This window comes from Anser anser (assembly GCF_964211835.1).
Source record: "Anser anser genome assembly, chromosome: 20".
NCBI classification, from domain to species: Eukaryota; Metazoa; Chordata; class Aves; order Anseriformes; family Anatidae; genus Anser; species Anser anser.
In genome coordinates this window covers 7223910-7244409 of record NC_139741.1, presented here as the reverse complement: position 1 = coordinate 7244409, position 20500 = coordinate 7223910, and the positions used below count along the sequence as shown (strand labels likewise).

The following is a 20500-nucleotide window of genomic DNA, read 5'->3' as shown; positions in this document are numbered from 1 at the left end:
TACTTTTTTCCTCGACAACTGGGACCCTTCCCCTGTTCCCCCAATTGACTGGGTAATCCAGGTTCACAATCTGTCTGGTGCTTCACAGACAATACATGGCTTTCAGTTGCCAGCCTGTTATAAGTCAAATTTATTTTGCCTTTTATACTCTTTGAGGTGGTGATGTTTCTTACACAGTGATTTCCACCTAATTGCTCTAAGGATTCTGGTTGTCTGCATTTTACAAGGGCGTCTGTTAAGCTTTCTTATCACTGCAAGCATATCTCAATACCACATTCCCTCTCCCAGCAGTGGTGGCTGCAGAGGCCAATGCCACCTGGGATGGATGAAGCAATGGCCAGAGCCATGTGCAGGAGGAGAGTCAGGCAGAGCTTCGTCCTGCTCTCTCCCAAGGAACAATACCAATATTAGAGGTGGCTGTCACGGTGAGCAGAGCTCCGGGCGTGACCACCAGGACTAACTAGCAGCTGTGGCCCAGCCCCGTGATGCCGCAAGGCCTTTGGTCATGACAAGGCTGGGGAGGACGCGGAGGGACTGCCTGCCCAGCAGGGCGGTGGGCCTGAGCCCCCCGTGTTTTGGGCCCTGCCCTGAATTTCTCAGTGAGAAGGAGCCGTAGCCAGTGCAACATACAAGCTGGGCAGCCATGGCACGGTTCTCCTCAAAAGTCTCTTGGGGGCAGAGTGGAAGAGGAAAACCCCCAGTTGGCCGTTGGTTGGCCAAAATCATAGAATCATAGAGTTATTAAGGTTGGAAAGGAGCTCCAAGATCATCTGGTCCAACCATTCCCCTACCACCAATGTCACCCACTAAACCGTGTCCCCAAGCACCACGTCCAACCTTCCCTTAAACACCCCCAGGGACGGTGACTCCACCACCTCCCTGGGCAGCCCATCCCAACACCTGACTGCTCTTTCTGAGAAGAAATGTCTCCTCATTTCCAACCTGAAATTCCCCTGGCGCAGCTTGAGGCCATTCCCTCCAGTCCTGTAACTGGTTACCTGTGAGAAGAGGCTGACCCCCAGCTCCCCACGCCTTTCTTTCAGGTAGTTGCAGAGAGCAATAAGGTCTTCCCCAAGCCTCCTCTTCTCCAGACTAAACAACCCCAGTGCCCTCAGCCGCTCCTCACAGGACTTGCGTCCCAGAACCTTCACCAGGTTCGTAGCCCTTCTCTGGACACACTCCAGGACCTCGATGTCCTTCTTATCCTCGATGTCCCCACGGCCTCCCTTGTGGCCGCTGCCCCATGCCCCTTGGTACTGAAAGGACACGTTCCTGGACAGATGTTCTTTCTTCATCTGGGAGAAGTGGTCTGCTGCCAGCAGAAATTTTCAAGAGTCCCATGCAGCGGTGGCTGCAAAGGCCAAGGCCACCTGGGAGGAAGGAAGCCATGGCCAGAAGGAACACAGTACTTGAGCGGCACCGCCATGAAACAGCTCCAGCCAGTGCTGCCACAGCACTACCAGTGCCTGTCCCTCTGACCAGCAGTGTCCCCAAAGAAGAAGGACAGGGGTGCAGGGAACAAAGTGCCTTTATTGCCACCACCCAAGACAGAGGTCTCCCTGCCCAAACCCCTCACGTCTGCAGCTCCAGCAGGGCAGGGGATGCGGGGGGACTGGGGGACAGCAGGCGGTGGCAGCCCTCCAGGTCTTGCAGCACCTCAAAGAGCTGGCTCAGCCCCGGGGGCACTGGTGCACCTGTGGGGGGGACCAAAGGGCAGTGATACTAGATCTCCCCAAAAACACGCAGGAGCATGCCCCAAACAGAGCATCCCTGATGGGGATGGGGAGCTGGGGGTTCCTCCTTCTGTTTCCCCAAGTGTCCCCCTCATCACTACCTTCACCGCAGACCTGGGGGCTGTTCTGGGGGTCCTCCATCTTCACCAACTCCCAGTACTTTTCCCTGGGGAGAAGGGTACAGGGGAGACAGAGCCTTTGTGGGGCAGGGGACACACAGGGGGTTGTCCTCCCTGTTGTCCCCACCATGAGGGGCTCACCTGAGGGGCTGCTGGAGGCCGTGGAGGTGCTGGAAGAGGCGCTGTGCCTCTGCGTCAGGATCCAGGGGGTCACTCCAGTCCTGCAGGGTGACACCGTGCCGGGTCCGGTCGCACCCCAGCCCTGTGGGACAGAGGGCTGGTGATGGGTTTTGGGGGGAGGCAGGCACCCCCACCAACACCCCCACACCGCATCCTGGCCGCCCCCCATACCCGTCCTGTCCTTCTGGTGGCAGCAGGTCCACTTGTCCCCCCTGAAGACGCCAGGGTGGTAGGCGCAGAGCATCTGGGGGTTGTTGCCGCACACCTTGCGCAGGGCGGACAGCCACTGGTTCAGCTCGTTGACGCACTGCCGCAGGGGACGGGGTGGAGATGGGGTGTCCCGGGTGGCTGACACCCCCATCCCCATCCCAGTCCCATCCCACCTTGCACTGCAAGTACGCCGTCTCCTGCTGCCCATTCTCATCCACGTAGACAACCTGCATGACGTGGCAGCTCCCGAAGCTCTTCTCCTCCACCTTCTCGGCCGCACGGATGTTGGCCAGGGCGATGGAGCCGATCCTCTGCCAGAGGGGGGGGACACAGTGCTCAGAGCCACCCCAGTCATGGTGGGGTTCCACCTCCTCCTGTGCCCCCCTTACCTCTGCCCCAGGGCTCTTGGCAAAGCTGAGGGCCTCCCCGGTGAGGCAGAAGTGGAGCTTCTTGGCAGCACAGGACAGCAGCGGCCCCTTGCCCCGCGTCTTGTGGACGAAGAGCAGCCCCTCCTTCACCACGGCAGCAGGGGGGCTCCGCAGCCTCCCCTTGCCACCGTCCTCCTCCTCTGTCCCCACCAGCCGGGTGATGAAGGCCTTCATCTGGGTGGCACCGTGCTGCAGGGCGGGCTGCAGTGGGGCCAGCCAGGCCTCCTTGGCCCTTCCCGCTGCCGGATCCATGTTGCCCACCATCTGGATGGCCTGCAGACCATGGGGACGGTGGCATCACCACCACGACATCGCCCCCGGTGCCATCCATCCCCTGCCGTCCCCTGTCCCACCTTGGCCAGGAGCAGCAGTGTGCGGCTGGTGCGCGCGTCGGCATGCGTTTCCCGGAGGTGGAAGAGCTTGGGGGTCATGATGGCCGGCGAGAAGAAGCGGAGGCAGAGGAAGCTGGTGACGGCCACGAACTTGGCGTGCTGTGGCCACCAAGATGCGTGAGGGCCCATCCCAATGTGGGACATCCCCAGGCACCACATCCATTGATGCTGTGGGGATGTGTGGGCTGGCTACCAGCACAAGGGACAACCCCATATTTATGTGGGACAGGAGTGACCTTGCCAAGATGAGAGCTGGAGGAACCTCACCTTTTCAAGGCTCTGCTCCTCGCCCCAGGGCTGGGGTGCTGCCTGGGGTGCTCTGCTCCCTGGGGACCTCCCCAAGGGCCCTGCTCCACGCACAGGAGCAGACCCCAGCAAGCAGACTGGGACAGCCCCAGCGCACCCTGCCTTTTGGCAATGTCCCTTCTTGACCCCCAAAGAGACTTCCACCTTCATGGCATGGTGCGACACCAACCTCCATGGCCCTCCATCCCCACCACAGGCTTTGACCAGGGTCCCCGCGCCAAGCCTGACCTGGTGCTCTGGAAAGCGCTCCCCGACGCGCTGGAAGAGCTGCCGGAAAGCGGCGCGGATGATGGGGGGGCAGGTGGGCGCTGACTTGCTGATGGTGTCCAGCAGCTCCCTGAGGTAGGACTGGAGATGCTGGCGGCCCTGCTCCATCACCTCGCTCTCTGTCTGCACCCGGTGCAGCCCCGAGCACCTGCGGGCACCATCGGAGCCCATCAGCCCCACACCGGGGGCAGCCCCACCCCACCACCACCCCCCCTGTGCCCCTTACCCAACGTCTTTGATCTCCACCTTGCTGGGGTCCAGCTCCACGTACTTCTTCTCCTCGAATACACGGGTGATGATGGGCCCCAGAACCGCGTGCAGGTACTGCATCCCTGTCACCTGCCGGGGGACCACAGCTGTGTATTTGGCACCCGACACCCCCATCCTCAGGGCCACCCAGGGGATTTTCTTTAACTCCTGGCCCCAGGGGAAGAAACAGTCCCACCAGAGCTCCCCCTTGGTGACCTGGCATGAGCAGGGTTTGGGCTGAAGCTCCCTGTGGGTTTGGGGACAGTGTGGCACCTTGAGGAAGGACTCCATCGATTTTGAGGCCAAGGAGTTGCTCCGAAACAAAGTGTTGGGCTCGCCTGTGAAAGGGGAGAGGGTCTGTGGGGACAGCCCTGGGACACCCCCCAGGAAGCTGCAGCCATGGGGGTGTTCCCAGGGGCTCTGCCCTCCACCCCCTGCCCGTTCTCACTGCAGTCACAGGGGTTTCCCAACCTCAAACCATCTGTTCCTCCACCAACTACAGCCAACATTGGCCAGCAAGTTCCTCGGGATGGACCCAACAGGTTCCCACCCACAGCACAGCACGACGGCTGAACCTCAGCTGTCCCCCCGAGAATCACCACACAAGGTTCCAGAGATTTTGCAGCCCCAAGAGAAGGCTGGGAGCGCCCAGCACTGCTCCCCACCCCAGCCTTACAGGGCTTGGCCAGCTCCAGCTCAAAGAGCAGGTCCAGGAACTCCTTCACCAGCCCTTGGCCCAGGAAAAGCTTCACCAAGTTGACGGCGACCTCCTGCCGGCACTCGGCCGTGGTGGTTTCATCGAGGAGGGTGACCAGGTGTACCCGGCCGTCCTGGAGGGGAGAGGATGTGGTGGCCCGAGGGAGACGCACACCCAGCCTTGGTGAGGGTCGTGGGCACCCACATCCCCATCCCGGACCCCTCACCTGGCGCCCCGACTTCACCTCCTGGCAGAGGAGCTGGACCAGGGGCTGGTAGCAGTGCGAGGGCAGCACCGTCTCGTCCCGCAGCCTCACCTGCAGCTGCAGTGAGCCCAGGCTGCCTCGGCGCCTGCAGGAACACGGCGTGCACGTCCCCACCACGTCCCCCCTTGCTTGTCCCTCTGGTGCGCCCCGCTGCCGAGACTCACCCGTCCTCCCTCGGCTTGGACCTGTCGGGCTGCAGCCTGAACCAGCCCTCCTCCTGCCCGGCCGCCCGCAGCCCCTGCACGCTGAACACCACCTGGGTGGGAAGCGAAGGTTCGGGAAATGCCCGTGCCTTCCCCCCAGCTGGGGGGGACAGGGCCGGGTGGCGGTGCTTTTTGGGGCTCACCTTGCCCAAGAAGTCGTTCTTGCTGACGAGGTCCCAGTCCCACACCTCCACGCACAGCTTCTCCCCGGCGGGCTCGGGCAGCTCGAACTCAAAGGATTCATTCCAGCGCGGGTAGCAGGATTTCTTCACCACCTGCAAAGGCAACGGCTTCGCCCCTTTGCCACGTGGATTTGATCCCTCTGGGGACACTGAGGGCTCCCGGATGAGGATTTTCCCTGCATCGCCACAGGCTGCGGGATGGGATAAGCTGGAGTTGGACTCACGGTGCTCTCCTGCATCTTGCCGTTGTAGCGCACACGGACGAAGGGGTCAGAGGCACCGTTCCGGTCCTTCTTGGCCAAATCCCTGCGGAGAAGAGAGGGGACGTTAACCCCCAAAACACCAATGTGCACTCCTGCTCCCCCTGTCTCAGGCACAATGGGGAAACTGAGTCACGGAGCAGCCAGGACTCACCAGACACCAGAGAGCAGCAGGCAAGGAGCTGCCCATCCCAGCCTCCTGCCACCCTGGACGCGGGACGTCCCCGTCCCTGTCCCCATCCCCGTCCCCTCCTCACCTGGCCTCCAGCACAGTGCAGCGCAGCCGCCGGCCACCCTCGCCCTCCAGGAGCTCCACGCGGAGGTGGATTTCCCCCTGCACCTCTTCGTTGGGGTCCACCTCGCTGAGGCTCACCCAGCCGCTGTATCCTGCGGGGACAGCGGGCACTGTCACAGGGGGACCTGGGGACGCGTCTGGGACCGGCTGGCTGCAGGGCTGGGGACAGCCCCCCATCCCCTACCCTTGGGGTGCTCTGCCAGCATGGCGCGGGTGATGCAGACCTTCCCGATAACGTCGTCGCGGCTGCAAAACACAAGCAGGGAGGTGTCAGCGGGGGTGGCACGGAGGGACAGGGGATGAGGCGCCCGGGGGTCCCGGGCTGGGGTCCCCGCGGTGCCTCTGTCCCCACGGCGCACCTCAGCCACTGCTCGCTGCCAGCTGGAAAATAACCTCGGGCTCAGGACACCACATCCAGCACCATCCCCGCCCAGCCTGGACGCTTTGCCTGTTTGTGTCCCAAAACCCACACCTGCGTGGCCAGGTGTGGATTCTCTGGTGTCTACTACAGGGTTGAGCGGACTGCCTGTCCCCTGCAGGCAGCCATAAGCACTGAGCTCCAGTTTCCCAGCCCAAACCCTGCGTTGTCCCAGGAGCGACCTGCCCATACCTGAGCGCATCCTCATCCATGACATAGATGGAGACGCTGTGAAAGGTGGGCTGCAGGTGCACCTCGTACTCCTCCCCCCAGAACGGAGACAGTGTCTTCCACACCGTGGCAGTCCTGCGGGGCAGATGGCACCGGTGATGGCGGGGACAGAGCCCCATGAGCATTTGGTGACACCTGGCTGGGGTGCAGCACCCACAGCGGGGCGGCTTACGGGGTAAGGGGTTGGCCATGGACTACTGGGCATCGTGGTCCATGTCTTGAGGAGGGGCTCAGCCCAAAGCGGAGAGCGATAAGGAAAAAATCAGCTCGGCTGTTCTGGGGACCCAGGTGGGCACGGGGAGAGGGCAGAGGGGCCGGATCCACTCACCTGACGATGGCCTCATTGTCGATCTTCACAATGCAGTACGGGTCGCTGCTCCCCGTGCTGGAAGGCAACGGCACGATCCCGTCAGCGCCGCCGGTCCCGCGGCTGCAGGCACACGGTGAGCCCGGCTTCACAGCCCTGACCCCGGTGTCCTGCTGGCAGCCGAAGGCAGCTTCTCTTCCAGATAGGAAGGCAAATAATAAACAAATCCCACCCTTTCCCCAAAGCGAGTGTTTACAGCCCTCTTTGGCACACACCAGGAGCCACAACAGCCTCCTCCAGCCCCGAGATGGACCCAGAGCCCAGACATCCCTGGGGACACCCTGCGGTGATGCAGGGCGTGGGCAGCGCGTGTCACGGCCACCGCAGGGTGTTTGTGGCCACCACGATGCTCTGAGCCCGCATCCTCCCCAAGGAGTCACCGAGTCACCGATCCTGCATGCCGCTGCCAAAAAATCACCACTTTACAGCCGGGCCGAGTTCCTCAGAAAGGGGGTGACTCATCTGCAGGCACGGATGGGGCCGGAGGCGGAGGAGCCATCAGGACCCGTGTGCTAGCCAAGAAGGTGGAAAGGTTTCTGCTCAGCGTGCGTCTGGGGGCTTCCATGGGTCCTGGCTGCCCCGAGCGCTTCAAAATGACTGCAGGGGGACCGCGTGGGTCCAGGTGTGAGTCATATCATCAAACACGGCTGCTAGGGGATTAAAAGGGTTTGGGATGCTCCCTGCCCTGCAAAACGCAGCTGCTGAGGGACCGAAGGGGTCCAGGAGGACCCACACGGCCACGTGGCGCTGCCGCCAGCATCAGTGGCCTCACAGCTCGGACACGTGGCCGTCCCCGCGGAACACGGGTTTGCTCTGGAGACCGACAGGCAGCCGGAAAACAAAATAAACAAGCGAGAGCAAACAGCTTAAATCTTCCCTCGCCATCTCCCTTTCAACACCCAGGGGACCTTGCCCCCGCGCTCTGTTTCTGAGGGCTGCACGCCCTGGGCACCGCGCCGGTGTCCCCGTCCCGCGGCGTCCCCTCCCGGGGCACCCCCGATGTCACGCAGGTTGCTAAGAGCCGCGCTCTGCCCGCTCCCAGCTGCAGCCACCCCCGGACAGGTTTTAAATGAAACCAGGGGATTAAGCACCATTAACCCGAAACTATTGCCGACATTCCCTGCCTTATGCAAACCATTAAGCGGGCAGCGAGTACACAGACGGAGAGCCACCATCTGCCCAGCTGAGCTCTGCCGAACAACACGGAGCGCGTTTTAGGTGCTGGTGGCTGTAGGGACACCATGCAGAGTTTTCCCACAAGCCCTGAATTTTGGGGAGCTCCCAGCACGGTCAGCATCAGCGCTGCAACACCCAACCCGCGGCCCCAGAGCAGTGCTGGGGGATTTGAACGTGAGCAAAGCACCAGCCCCGACACGGGGATGCTCTGAGCACCTGTGCTTGCGCATCGCTTGCTCCTGGTTGGTCCCAGCCACCAGCAAAGGGGATTAAAACCCAGGTCTGCCGAAATCTGCTGCTTCAGAGCCCGCGCTTTGCAAGGGCTGGGGATAAATCCCCTGGGCAAAGCCCCCCTGGAGGCCCCGCAGCCCAGGCAGGGTCACGCAGCCGAACACCCCGGCCAGCCCCGGATTATGTCGTCTTTGCAGCATCGCCACCAGCACTCGTGAAATGTCAGGGAAGGTGATTTTGCAGGCTCTCAGCGGGTGCTGGGCATCCTGCTGCCGCCCACGCAGCTGGCTCTGTCTGCCCGGCCCCGCTCACACGGCGAGCACAGAGCCCGAGCGTTGTGATGGAGGGGAAGGAGGCGGGAAGGGGCAAGGCCGGGCTTTAGAAGGAGAAAACGAAGAACGAGGGGTAACGGATTGATAGCACCACACAGCGCTACCTGGCCTCACACGCGGCGCTGGGGAGGGGGCTGAGGCAGCGAGCTCTGCAATTAAAAATTCACTGGCTTTGCCCAGCCCTTGGGGAGGCGGGGGAAAAATCCCATAAAGCAGGCAATTTTCCTTGCTTTCCTGCACTGAAGGTGCAGGGGGGGGATTTTGCAGGGCTCAGCTGGGGGGGCTCAGGAGCCCACCGGAGGTGCCGAGCTGTGTCCCACGCGGTGCAGCTGGCGACGTGCCGGAGGGCAGGAGCCGCAGCAGGCTTCCTGCCTCTTTATGGGCAGCTCCACGGTTTCGTGGCTGCCCGGGGCCCCGCTGCCAAACCACGCTCTGGGCGGGCGCTTGCATGAGGAACAGAAACAAACAGCAGCGTTTCTGCTCTGGGAAGAGGGGGGGAAACCCACAGGAACGGCGACGGGGGAAACTTTGCATCGCAGCGGCACCGGGCTGGGGTAAAGCCCACCGAAACCCCGCTGCCGCTGTGAGAACGGGGCTACGGGCTCCTGGGAGCAACAGGGCACCGGGGGGGGGCACCAAGCACAGCAGCATCAGCCAAATCCTGCTGCTGACCACCGTGTCTGCAGTAAGGAAGGACTCCTCCGTCGGATTTAGACAGAGAACCCCGCCGGTGCAGACCTGCCCGCCCTGCCAGACGCAGGTTTTCCCCCGGGAGAGCGCAAGGTGCTTGCAGCACGAGCTCAGAGGCAGTTAATTGCATTGCGCGGGGTTACGGCTGCCAGCGGCACGGCAGAGACCTCGAGGCTTTTGTTTTCACAGCCTCCGGAGTGGTCACGGGCAGAAATGTCAGGGTGCCCGGGGACTCGCTGCGCTGCACCCACGGAGAGGGAAGCCCGGGGGCGTTTGTGAGCGGGCTCTGACCCGCAAACACGCCCCGGGGCTGCCGGTGACATCCCGGATTTCCTTAGGGAAATCCCAAAGGCCGCGTGCGACAGGGCAGAGGAACGGGATGCCATAAATCACCGGCAGGAGCAGGGGAGGGGACGGCAGCGGTGAGACGTGGCCAAGGTCAGGCAGCGGCAGGTGAATGTGCCGGGTCTGCGCTCGGGTTTCCCTCCCAGGGCAGCCGCTCCCCCTGCCCCGAGCCTCGTGCCCACGGGTCTGGAAACCTCTGCTCCCGTCTGGAAACCTCTGCTCACGGCGGCGTCATCCCTCCCGCAAAACGTCCTCGTAAAAAGCAGAGCCTCCCCTCGCTGGTTCGAGTTCCCAGCAGGGATTGATGCCAAGGGATTTTAAAAAAAATAAAAATCAGGCCTTGACACATGGGGTTTAAAAAAAAAAAAAGGCAAGAAGAAAAAAAAAAGTCATATTTCTTTCCTTGTTTATCCTCTTTTTCCATGACGGCTGTAGGGCTTTTTTGCTGGTTTTCCAGCAGCCCCCACCCTGCCAGGCTGCAGCGTGCTCCTTGATGGCATCCCGTGGGCTCCATGGCTGGGGTCCCCCCCCCGTGCTGTCCCCACGTCCTGCCCCATGGCGATGCTGGGATGCGTGGACAGCCCTTGGGGGGCTGCCAAGGAGGGAAAACCCGACCCGATGGGGACACCGGCGGAGCCCCCGGACCGGGTGCTGGGAGATGAGCGGGGACAGAGGGACGGGGGCACCTCCTGTTGGGTGACGGTCGTACCGGGGTCCCTGCGAAGGACCCAGCTGCAGGTGGGGGTGTATGGCTGGGGCAGCCCTGCCCCGTGGCAGCACAGGGGGAGTCATCCCCCCCCCAGGTATAGGGGCTGCTTGGGGCACCATAAAGCTCCATGCTGGGGACGCCCCCAGCACTGGGTGCTCCTGGGAGGGAACCTCAAAGACATCCCAGGGGTGTCCCAAAAGCAGGGGGGGCACCAAAGCACTAAGAATTGCTGGGGGCACCCCAGAGCCCCCCCAGAGGGGGTCCCTAAAGCACAGGCACTGCGGGGGGCGTCGCACCAAAGCCACCCTGGGGGAAACCCTAAAGGAAGGAGCACCCCAAAGCCATCCAGGGGGGAACCCCCAAAGCACAGGCACTGCCAGGGCGGTCCCAAAGCCATTCCGGGCGAGCACCCAGACCACGGGGGCCGCCCCCCAGCCACCCGGGACGGATCCCCCAAATCACCGGGGCTCGCTGCGGGCTGCACCCCAAATCCATTACGGGGGCAGAGCAGCACGGCAGCGCCCCGGTGGCACCCCGAAGCCCTCCCGGAGCTCACCCCCCGGCCCGGGGGCACTCACATGTCCTTGGCGGGCAGGTCCCTGCCCTCCACGATGCGCACGGACAGCGCGCTGCGCAGCGCCATGCCGAGCGGCGGCACCGCCCGGACCCGGACCCGAACCCGCGGCCCCGGCGCCCCGAGCCCATGTGCGGGCCGGCGCCGCGGGGAGCCAATCAGCGCGCGGGGCGGGGCTAGGGGCGGGGCCTGGAGGGGTGTGGGCGGGGCCACGGGGTGTGGGCGGGGCCGCGGGGCGGGGCGGGGCCATGTGGCGGGGCGGGGCCCGAAGCGCGGGGTTCGCCTGGTTTGGGCGGTTTTCCTTTTTTTTTTTTTTTTAACCTTTTCCTTTTTTTTTCTTCCATTTTTTTCCTTCTTTCCCTTTCTTTCCTTTTTCCTTTTACCCTGTTCCCCTTTTCCCCCTTTTTCCTGTTCCCCTTTTCCCCGTTTTTCTTTGCCCCTTTTTTTCCCTTTTCCCCTTTTTTTCCCTTTTCCCCTTTTTTTCCCTTTTCCCCTTTTTCTTTGCCCCCTTTTTCCCCCTTTTCCCCCTTTTCCTCCTTTTTCCCCCTTTTCCTCCCTTTTCCCCCTTTTTTCCCCTTTTCCCCCTTTTTTCCCCTTTTCCTCCTTTTCCCCCTTTTTTCCCCTTTTCCTCCTTTTCCCCCTTTTTTCCCCTTTTCCTCCCTTTCCCCCTTTTTCCCCCCATTTCTTTTCCCTTTTTCCCCCTTCCCTTCCTTCATTTTTTCCCCTTTTTTCCTTTTATTTCCCTTTTTTCCCTCGTTTCCTTTTTTTTTTTATTTATTTTCTTTCCCTTTTTCCCCTTTTTCCCCTTTGTTTTTCCTTTTTTTTTTTCTTTTTTTTTTTTTTTTCTTTTTTGGCAGGGTTCGGGCTGTGCTAGTGGTGTCGCAAGGGGGTGGGCTCGGTGCAATGAATACACCTTTAGCAATGTGTAGGGTGCAGCGAAAACCCTCCTGGGGGACCTCTCCTCCGCTAAAGGCCACCGACGGTCCTTGGCATTTGTGCCCAGCTGCTGCTGCGGGGACACCGTGGGGACATTGCAGGGACACCGTGGGGACATTGCAGGGACACCACAGGGACATTGCAGGGACACCGTGGGGACATTGCAGGGACACCACGGGATCGCGCTGCCCTGTCCTGCAGCTGCACGGGGCGTGAGGGCGGTTTGCAGACCGGGGGCGAGGCGACTACCGCTGCCCTTCCAGAAACCCCAGGACCCGGAGCTCTCCCGACCCCACAGAAGCCCCGGGGGCTCCCAGCACCCTCGGGCTGTTCCTTCCCCAGGCTCCCTGGGGTGAGCCCAGGCGCTGACTCGCACCCGGGGGAGATTTTCCCACCCACGGCCGATGCAGACCAGGCACAGGAACGCTTCCCCCTCCCAAAACCCCCGCCGCATTACGGGGCCAGGACAGGCAGCGAGGCTTCGGTGGGAGCCAGGAGGCCACAGAGGGAGGCAGAGGCCAGGCAGGAGGCAGGCAGAAATCCCATTTATTTTGCTCACTGCTCCCCCTCAACCCAGGGTCACCCCCGGTGTCCCCTGCGGTCCCGGTCGGTGGCGGGGCTCAGAGGCGTGCGGCCGGCTGGTCGTAGACGTGGTGGGTGGTGTAGCGCCGCACCGACGCCACCTCCGGCTTGAAGATGCCGCCGCGGCCGCAGGGGTCGGAGCTGGGGGACACGGGCATGGGGTTAGGGACACGGGGTGCAGGCATCACCCTCCCCCTCGTGTGCCCCCCCGACTCACCCGCAGAAGGCCAGCGTGGCCACCAGGCCGGCCAGCAGGACGGCGAGGAGGATGGAGAGGATGGAGGTGATGGCGATCATGTCGGCGCTGTGCTTGCCGCCTGCACCAGGGCCGCTCGGGGGCTGCCGGGCTGGGGGAGAGAGCGGGGTGTGGGGGGCGGCGCCTCGCTGCGTGCCCACGGCAGTGCCCTGCCTCAGTTTCCCCCCCGGTACCTGTCTTCAGTTCGATGGGCTTCGACCACTTCGTCTCAGCCACGGGCTCAAAGCCGTTCAGGGCGAGGAACTTCACCCTGGCGGAGGAGGGCAGGTTGCAGGATGCAGCTGGCACGCACCAGGACCATGTCCCCCCCACACCCTCCCCAGTACCAGGCTCACTTGTAGGTCCCGGGGCTGGGCAGGGGGCCGTTACAGGTGGGTCTGGACGTGTCTTTGGCACAGCTGGTCTCACTGCCCACGCGCAGCACCGTGATCTCCTTGGGGTCTTTGGGGCAGGGGTAGTTGAGGAGGGTGGCGTTGAGCGTCAGGTAGGCGGAGGTGTTGGCGGGGAAGCTCTGGAAAGCCCACTCGGGCATCCCCGGCTGCACGCTGTTGGTGAAGCTCACGGAGGCTGCGGGGACGAGGGATGGCGGTGAGGGGGGGGGGACGCTGGGACCCCCCCCACGTCCCCACCACCACACCTACCCGCGGCGTCGGCCACCACCAGCCAGATGCTGGTGGTTGTTTGTATCGTGCTGTTATTGAAGGCGCAGCGGGGCTGCTCCAGCACGAAGGTGCTGCCGGTGATCCGGCCGCCCAGGTCCCCCTGGGTGAGGGTCGGCTCGTACGTGACCTCCTCTGCGATGAGACCGCGATGAGACCGCAGCCCCCGGCCCCGGCCGGAGCAGGGGTTGGTGGCTCAGGGCAGCGCCGGGGGGTTTGGCACAGAGGGAGCTGCCCGGGGGGGATCCCGGCTGTGTGGCCCCCTTGCCTCTCAGCTCCGCCCCACCACTCATTTTGGGTTCAAATGCAGCAAGTTTCATGAAAAGATGCAGCAAAGACCCTCAGCGCCACCACCCGTGGAGAGACAGCCCGGGGAGACCCCAGAGGCCCCCGTGCCGTGCTGCAGGACCCAGCTGGGTGACACCGGCGAGGGTCCCAAAGTGGGGATGTCACCCAGAACGGGGGGTGCCCTGCACCTCCCGCAGCACCCGTGCTCTGGGCTGGGTCCCCGTGTCCTCGCAGAGGGGACACCCACGAGCACGGACATCAACCCCCCCCCCCCGGGCAGCCCATTTCAGGGGGTGGGCGCGCGGTGAAGCCCCCGCAGGGCACAGACTCACGCAGGCCGTGGGCCGCGGCCAGCAGCAGGAGGAGCAGCGGGAGCATGGTGCCAGCGCCTGGGTGCCGAGGGCCGAGTGCGGGCGGTGGGTGGGGGACGCGCGGGTTGCCCCCGCGGGACCCGCCTGCGGCCTCCAGCCTCCCACATTCCTGCGCCAGCCACGGCCCCGCGGCAAACAGGTCGGGCCCGTTTCCCCGGGGAGCATTTGCTACGCCTGGGCGCCCGCCGGGAGGCACGCAGAGAACGGTCACGCTCGTGGCAGGGGTGTGCCGCAGCCCGCACCCCGGGGTGGGACCCGCTTCAACCCCCAGCCGCAGCATCCCCACCAGGGACCCCCGCTTTCGGGGTCCGGTACCCCCCCTTCTCCTTCGCGTTGTGGCCGCCTGGTGAACAAAGCGCCAAGCTGGTGCGCGAGCAGCGTGCGCCCCGCGGAAGGCCGGGCGGCGTCCCGGCGAGGAAGGACGAGGCGGGGAGGCCGTGCCATGAGTTTACTCGGCAGCGCACGGACCGCGAGGCCGCGGGGCAGAGCAGCTCTTTGCCGACCTGCAGCACCCGCAGCAGGGGGGCTGGGGCAGGGCGGGAGAGATGTGGTGGGTCCTGTAGGACCGCTGGGTGAAGGCAGTCCCGAAATCCCGGCGGCACAGGAGTCTCCACACCTCGGCGCTGCAGGGAGACAAGCGGAGGCATCAAGCAGGGTCCCCGCAGCTCTGCTGGCCCCCTCCCCGGGCTGACCACCCCTAAGGGACCAAACCCCACAGAAACCATCCCGTTCTCCTTCCCACAATACACTTAAAACCCCAAATTTAATTAAAAAAGAAAAAAAAAGGTCTTTAAATCTTAAAAATCCTCTCTGCTCCCTCTCTTTGCCTTTGGGGCCGAGGAGGGGATGCTCTCCCAGGACCCCATGGACGCATCCCCCCCGAGCACGGCCCCGCTCAGCCCTCGTACCCCATGGCACCGAGCGCTGCCACGGCCAGCCCGGCGCCGAGGCTGGCCAGGATGGAGGCGATGACGACCACGTCGCTGCTGCGGCGCACAGGCGTGGGGTCAACGGTGCTCGGGCTGCGGGCTGGATGGGCACGGGGTGAGGGACACAAGGGGAGGATGGGGGGCACCCAGGAATAGGGTGAGCAGGAGAGCTTGGGAACCTCTTCTCCCCTCTGGGGTTTGGGGTGGTGGCACAGAGGCGATGCCGCACCCCAGGGGATGCAGGGGGAAGGCGACGCTGTGCCAGCCCCGCCCCCACCGGTACCTCTCCGCAGGAGGATGGGGTCGGACCACCTCGTCTCCGCTTTGGGGCCATGGCAGTCCATCACCAGGAACTTCACCCTGTAGGACGGGCACCACCAGCACGGGGACAACACAAGCCCTGGGATACCTGCCGGTCCTTGGGGATGGGGAATTCCCCGGGGGTCCCAACCCACCAGCCTCACCTGTACGGCCCCGGAGAGGGCAGGGGCCCGTTGCAGGCTGCCTGGCCGTGCTGGCCCCCACACGCCGTGTCCCCACCGACCCGCAGGACAGTCGGGCCGGGTGCCGAGCAGGCGTAGGTGGCTGCCGCTGTCTCCAGCGTCATGTAGGCGTGGGCAGTGGGCAGCCCCTCGTAGAGGGGCACATCGGCGCGGGATGGGGGGTTTCTGAAGGCGGCCGAGGCTGCGCAACACAGACGGAGGGGTGAGCGGCCACAGCAAGGGTCCCCGACGTCCCCCGCTGCATCGAGTGCTCACCGTTGGCGAAAGCCACCACCAGCCAGACGGCGCCAGAGGTGTTGGCGAGCCGGTCGAAGACGCAGCAGGGTCTCTCCAGGGCGAAGGTGGTGGCCGTCACCTTCCCCAACAGGGCCCCGGGGGGCACGCGGGGCACGTAGGGCAGCAGGGCTGGGGGCACGGCCATGAGCGGCTGCCGGTGGCACGGGGACCCCAGCTCGTGGCTGCACCGGGGTCACCGAGTGATGGTGCCAGCACAGCAGGGCCCACGGGGGTCACCCCAGTGGGATGACAGCAACATAGAGCCCCCCCCAAAACCACAAACAGCCCCATAACCCCCTCCCCAGCACAAAAACCCATGGGGAAACCACCCCGCGGCCCCCGTGTCCCCCCCGAGGATTCACCCAGGCCAGTGGCTGCACCCATCCCAGCCAGCGCCAGCAGCACCCGCGGCAGCTCCATGGCGGCGTCTGTGCTGTGCCGGCCGCGCTGCCTCGCTCTGTCCCACTGCCGAGGGGCCGAGCAGCCCCAGGTGCCCCCCCCGAGCCCGGCCCTCCCAGCCCCGCATTCCTGCGATGGCTCCACCAGCACGGCCAGACCCCGGGGGGCAAGAGATGGACAGGGCCCCTCCCAGGTCACCACGGGTCCAAAAAACACCCAGGAGCCATCAAACCCCAGAAAGGAGGTGCTAAGGATGCGGGCGCCAGCCTGGGCTGTGAAAAGGGGAAACTGAGGCACAGAGGCAGCACTGGAGGAGTGGTTGAAGGGCAAGCCAACAGGACTGGGAGGCTTTGGTGGGGCTGCTGGGGAACAAGGGTGAGCGGTCCTGCTCCCCCGCTCACCCCAGCAGTGCCTGGACCCCACTGGTGCCCTGTGCCCACCTTGGCACCCAGAGCCACGCTGGTTTGGCACAGAGCTGGCCTTGCCCCACAGCTACGGAAGCACCTGGAGCCATCACACCCAAAACTTACCCAAAACCCAGAGCATTCCAGTCCCACCCAGCAGGGAGGGCGGGGAGGCAGCTGAGCTGCCATGTCCCCATCCTCACCCTTCACTGGTGTCAGGGCCGGGCCATCAGCCCCCTTCTCCCCTGGGAACGGGCCCCCCCAGGCTCCCCAGCCCTTGGGACAAGGCCAGGGAGCTGTGCCAAGGCTTCGGGCCCCCACGGGCTGCTCTCCAGGCAGCGGGGCTGAGCGCGCTTTGTGCGCTGTTTGCCAAGGGCTGTGGCTGCCGTTCCTGCGTGGGAAAGGATTTCCCCCTCCCTCCCGAAGGGGCTGTGGCTTCTCCTTCAGATTAAGTGGAAATGGGGCATCCGGAGATTACAGGGGCAGGCTGGGGAGGGGGGAACCTGGCACAGCCGCGGGCACCCTCCCGGCTCCGCAGCCCCCAACACGTTCCCCGTGCCAGAGCTGGGGAAACTGAGGCACGGCAAAGGCAAGAGCCCCCTCCCCAGGGTGAAACCCCAAGCCCGGGGGGGGGAGGCCAAGCTCGCACCCTCAGCACGCATCTGGGTGACGCGGCACGGGGACACTGAGTCACAGTTTCAGCTGCCCGTCCCTGCCCCACGGCCATGGGGTCAGCATAGTTGTGGGGTCAAGGCTGAGCTAAGAATAACCAGCGTGGCGCAAAGGAGCCAGGGGCACGGGGAGGGGAGGAACCCACACCACGGGGCTCCAGGGGCCCCTCATCCACCTGGGCCCCAGCCCTGGAGCAGCCCAGGGGCAGGGAGGCTGCAGCTGATTCAGGCACAGGAGCATCTGCTGCAGGGAGGGCTCTAGTGTGCCTCCAGCCACACTCAGCAGGAAATTCTCGCTTTGCACAGGGCCAGAGCAATTTTCATTTCAATTCTCTGTTTTGTTTGCTGGGACAACATGATCGGGGGATAGAAAGCTGAGGTCTGAGCTAGGAACCTCTTGTTTCACAAGCAGGGTTGGAGAAGAACAAACACAACCCAGTTCTGTGCAGCTCAGAACAGACACCTACCTGCTGCTTCCGAGGAGCTCCTGTTTTCACAGCATCCCCAACATGGCTGCATTTGAGAGCTTTCTCCCCAAAGCCTTTAGCAGATGGTGGTGGCTGGTGAGGAGAGGGTTAACCAAGAGGATACATCCACCACCAGACAGCAGGGAGAGCTCTCCACAGCTCCAAGAGCCCTTTGATTTTTACATTGATGTGATGGAAAGAGGCCCCAGCAGGAGGAACATCACTGCTTGCAGCAGCCAAAGGACCACAGTGCTCACAGCCCCACACGCTGGGGAGCAGGGTGGCACAGGGACCTGTCACCACCTCATGGCACCAGCACCCCCTGCAGCAGCCACCTCCCACAGGGGCTCCCCTGGGCACAAAAACCCCAGCAGGGGGCTGCAGAGCCAAGGAGCAGCCCCCAGACTGCTGCTGCTGCTTCCTCTGGAGGTCATGGGGAGCCAGGGGGTGACAAGCTGCAAGCCAAACCCGCTGGGATCAGCACCTGGTGTCCTGCCCCTGCAGAGAGCCGCATTCCTCCAGCAGGGCTGAGCTTTCCCTCCTTTCTCCTGGCTGGACTGAGCATCCCCAGCTGCAGGGAGCAGGCTGGTCCCTCGGGGAGGGATGCAGATGGGAGGCAGCCCAAGCCATGAGGCAGGGTGAAGGCAAAGCAGCGACTCTCCCTGGAAGTGAGGCATTTATTACAACCAAGCAGAGATACAGGCATCACCTACAGGGGCAGGAGGGAGGGGGCTTTGCTCCAAGAGGTGCCTCAGACAAGGAGGTGCAGCGTACAGGAGGCTCTCCTTTCCTTCCCAGGTGGTCTCTTGGAGAGCAAGGTGCTCCCCTGTCCCCCCAGGCATCACCAGGGCTGGGGTCCCTGGGGTCCTACCTTCCCAAGGGGGTCCTGTCACCTCACCACCGCTCCTGCAGCCGGTCCTGGCTTCAGCCACCAACCCTACCTGGAGAGGCAATCGCGTTTTCTACAACAATAGCCTTCCCTCCAGAAAAAGGAGACTGTACAGAGCACACAGGAGTCCTGCGTTACAGTGTTATTGCTTAGTGTGACAGGCAGTCAGACGTAGGAACTTAAGGCAACAGGAATAAGTGCACTGGGTGGGCTCCCAGGCTGGGGGCCCGGAGATGTGCACGGCACAACCGCCCCCCAACCCCAGCTCATTTCCTCAGGCAGTCCTCAGTGACCCCCTGGGCGGCCAGCTCTGCCAGCACATTGTCCAGGTAGTTGGGGTCAGGGTAGCCGTGGCCGCTCAGGTTTGTGTCCATCTCTGTCTTGTGGTGGATCTCATTCCACACCACTGTATTGCTCTCACCAGTGGTGCTGGAGGTGCCCACTGTGAAAATCAGGCGTCGCTTCCAGGCCACCTTCAGGAGCTCCAGGACCTGGATGGGGAAGGAAAAAAAAAAGGAAAAAACAAATCAAGACTGTCCTTCAGCAGCTAAAGCCACAAAAGCTGCTTGCCAGAAGCTTAACAGCCTAAATCCCTGTCCCTGATGGGAAGAACGATTCCCTGCACTTTGAAAAACACTGGCACAAGCTGAGGCGAACAGGTCCACCCACAGGAAGCAGGGATGGGAGGAGGCGGCAGGCAGGCCTTCCACCTTCCCAGCTCAGCAGCTGCAAGTGCAAACCCTTGTAAGAGCAGAGCCCAAGACAGGCCAGGAGGGTTTTCCCAAGTCACAGGGGCTTTTGTTTCATAAAGGGTTGCATTTGGGGAATGTCTTTGCTTCTTCACAACTTTGGCTGCAAAGATCTTTATAGAAAGAGGGGCTACAAACGCACGGGCAGACTCCGAGAACAGGGGGGTTAGCATCACATAAACAGCTCCTAAAGCAAATATCATGCAAATCCACCAACACATGGCCCAAAAGACAACCTGAGAAGAGCCACGTTGTCACGGCACGATACCTTACCTTTCTGCCTTTCTCGTTGTCTGGTAGGTAACAATAGCGAGGAAAGCCTCTTGCTGTGTAAGGCATCCCAGGGTTGGGGTGCTCGGGGCCCTGCAACAGATAAGACATATTTGGCACACTTTCATCTTCGTAAGCGATCCCTCAGCAGCAGGGTTTAGGATAAGCAGGAGGATTTGACATAGGCTCATCTCAGTCCAGCTCTTCCATGTAAAAGAAGAAGGTGCTGCTGATTGTAATTGCCTTGTTCCTACGGGATGTGCCAATATCTGGTGGGCACAACCCCAAACCACACGGTATGATGATGCCCTCGGAAGAACACTTGCACCTTCGGCAGGCTGCTCAGTGCTGGGCTGCCCGCAGGTGCTGCAGTGGCAGGAGCCACTCCGACGAGCACGCTGTGCTCACCTGAATGCCTCTGCTGATGTGGTACACGATCTGGATTGTCCCACAGTCCTTGTGGCCAGGGAGGGACTGGGGGAAAGTGGAGACCTCCATCTTCCCTTTGGGCTGAGTACCGGTTTTCTCTCCGTAGATGGTCTTACAGGAGGGGCACTGCAGGCTGCCGTCCTGCAGGGAGAGAAGCAGGCATCAGAGCTCCACAGCTGCATCGCCTGGACACGGGGCACACAGACCTGGTGGTGCTGGGCCAGCTCAGTACCTTGTTCCCGTTAGAGTACATGGCCAGCACGCAGAGCATGTGGAAGGAGTGCTGGCAGTTCGTCAGGCGTCCGACCGTCTCCGGCTTGATTGTGCTGCTTTCGCACGCGTCGCCGTAGCCTGAGGGGGAGGCCAGCTTCTCCATGCAGATGATGCAGTCCTGGAGCCCAAGACAGCGAGGAGAGAGCCACCGTGTAGTGCGAGCACAGGCCGTCACAGTGACTGACCCACCAAGGAAGCACCCAGGGATGCTTCAGGAAGATGTGCCCTCACCTTCAACCCTTCTCTTTAACATTTAAAGGCACCAACAGGTCTCATCTGGGCAGTACCAC

At 63.0% G+C, this 20500-nt stretch overlaps 3 protein-coding genes across 7 annotated transcripts in view; all 3 read right to left on the bottom strand.

The window, feature by feature from the left end:
• Positions 1 to 1510: 1510 nt before the first annotated feature.
• On the bottom strand, positions 1511 to 10994 carry LOC310884393 (ras GTPase-activating protein 4-like). Of its 2 annotated transcripts, none has more exons than XM_083806121.1 (20): positions 10864 to 10994; positions 6764 to 6820; positions 6397 to 6510; positions 5971 to 6032; positions 5749 to 5878; positions 5456 to 5537; positions 5193 to 5324; positions 5011 to 5102; positions 4808 to 4931; positions 4561 to 4714; positions 4158 to 4222; positions 3862 to 3974; positions 3597 to 3783; positions 3024 to 3161; positions 2632 to 2943; positions 2416 to 2553; positions 2204 to 2339; positions 1994 to 2114; positions 1835 to 1899; positions 1511 to 1694 (listed from the first exon to the last, which is right to left on the bottom strand). In XM_083806121.1, exons 1-20 carry the CDS (start codon positions 10926 to 10928, stop codon positions 1573 to 1575), a joined length of 2409 nt encoding a protein of 802 aa, XP_083662247.1. In that variant the 5' UTR covers positions 10929 to 10994; the 3' UTR covers positions 1511 to 1572. The 2 variants fall into 2 exon arrangements, with proteins under 2 accessions (XP_083662247.1, XP_083662248.1); XM_083806122.1 differs by having other exon boundaries at positions 3024 to 3089.
• A 1324-nt stretch (positions 10995 to 12318) lies between these two features.
• On the bottom strand, positions 12319 to 14071 carry LOC310884405 (uroplakin-3b-like protein 1). The gene is made up of 6 exons (XM_083806155.1): positions 13913 to 14071; positions 13275 to 13427; positions 12969 to 13200; positions 12807 to 12883; positions 12595 to 12724; positions 12319 to 12518 (listed from the first exon to the last, which is right to left on the bottom strand). Exons 1-6 carry the CDS (start codon positions 13956 to 13958, stop codon positions 12416 to 12418), a joined length of 741 nt encoding a protein of 246 aa, XP_083662281.1. The 5' UTR covers positions 13959 to 14071; the 3' UTR covers positions 12319 to 12415.
• A 4192-nt stretch (positions 14072 to 18263) lies between these two features.
• Positions 18264 to 20500, bottom strand: part of DTX2 (deltex E3 ubiquitin ligase 2) — a 34083-nt gene continuing 31846 nt past the window's right edge. For all 4 annotated transcript variants that reach the window (XM_083806135.1, XM_083806136.1, XM_083806137.1 and 1 more), the window contains 4 exons: positions 20170 to 20328; positions 19917 to 20078; positions 19512 to 19601; positions 18264 to 18980 (listed from right to left, as the gene is read on the bottom strand). In XM_083806135.1, the coding sequence (XP_083662261.1) occupies positions 18756 to 18980; positions 19512 to 19601; positions 19917 to 20078; positions 20170 to 20328 (636 nt within the window). In that variant the 3' untranslated portion in view covers positions 18264 to 18755. The remainder of the gene's footprint in view (positions 18981 to 19511; positions 19602 to 19916; positions 20079 to 20169; positions 20329 to 20500) is intronic.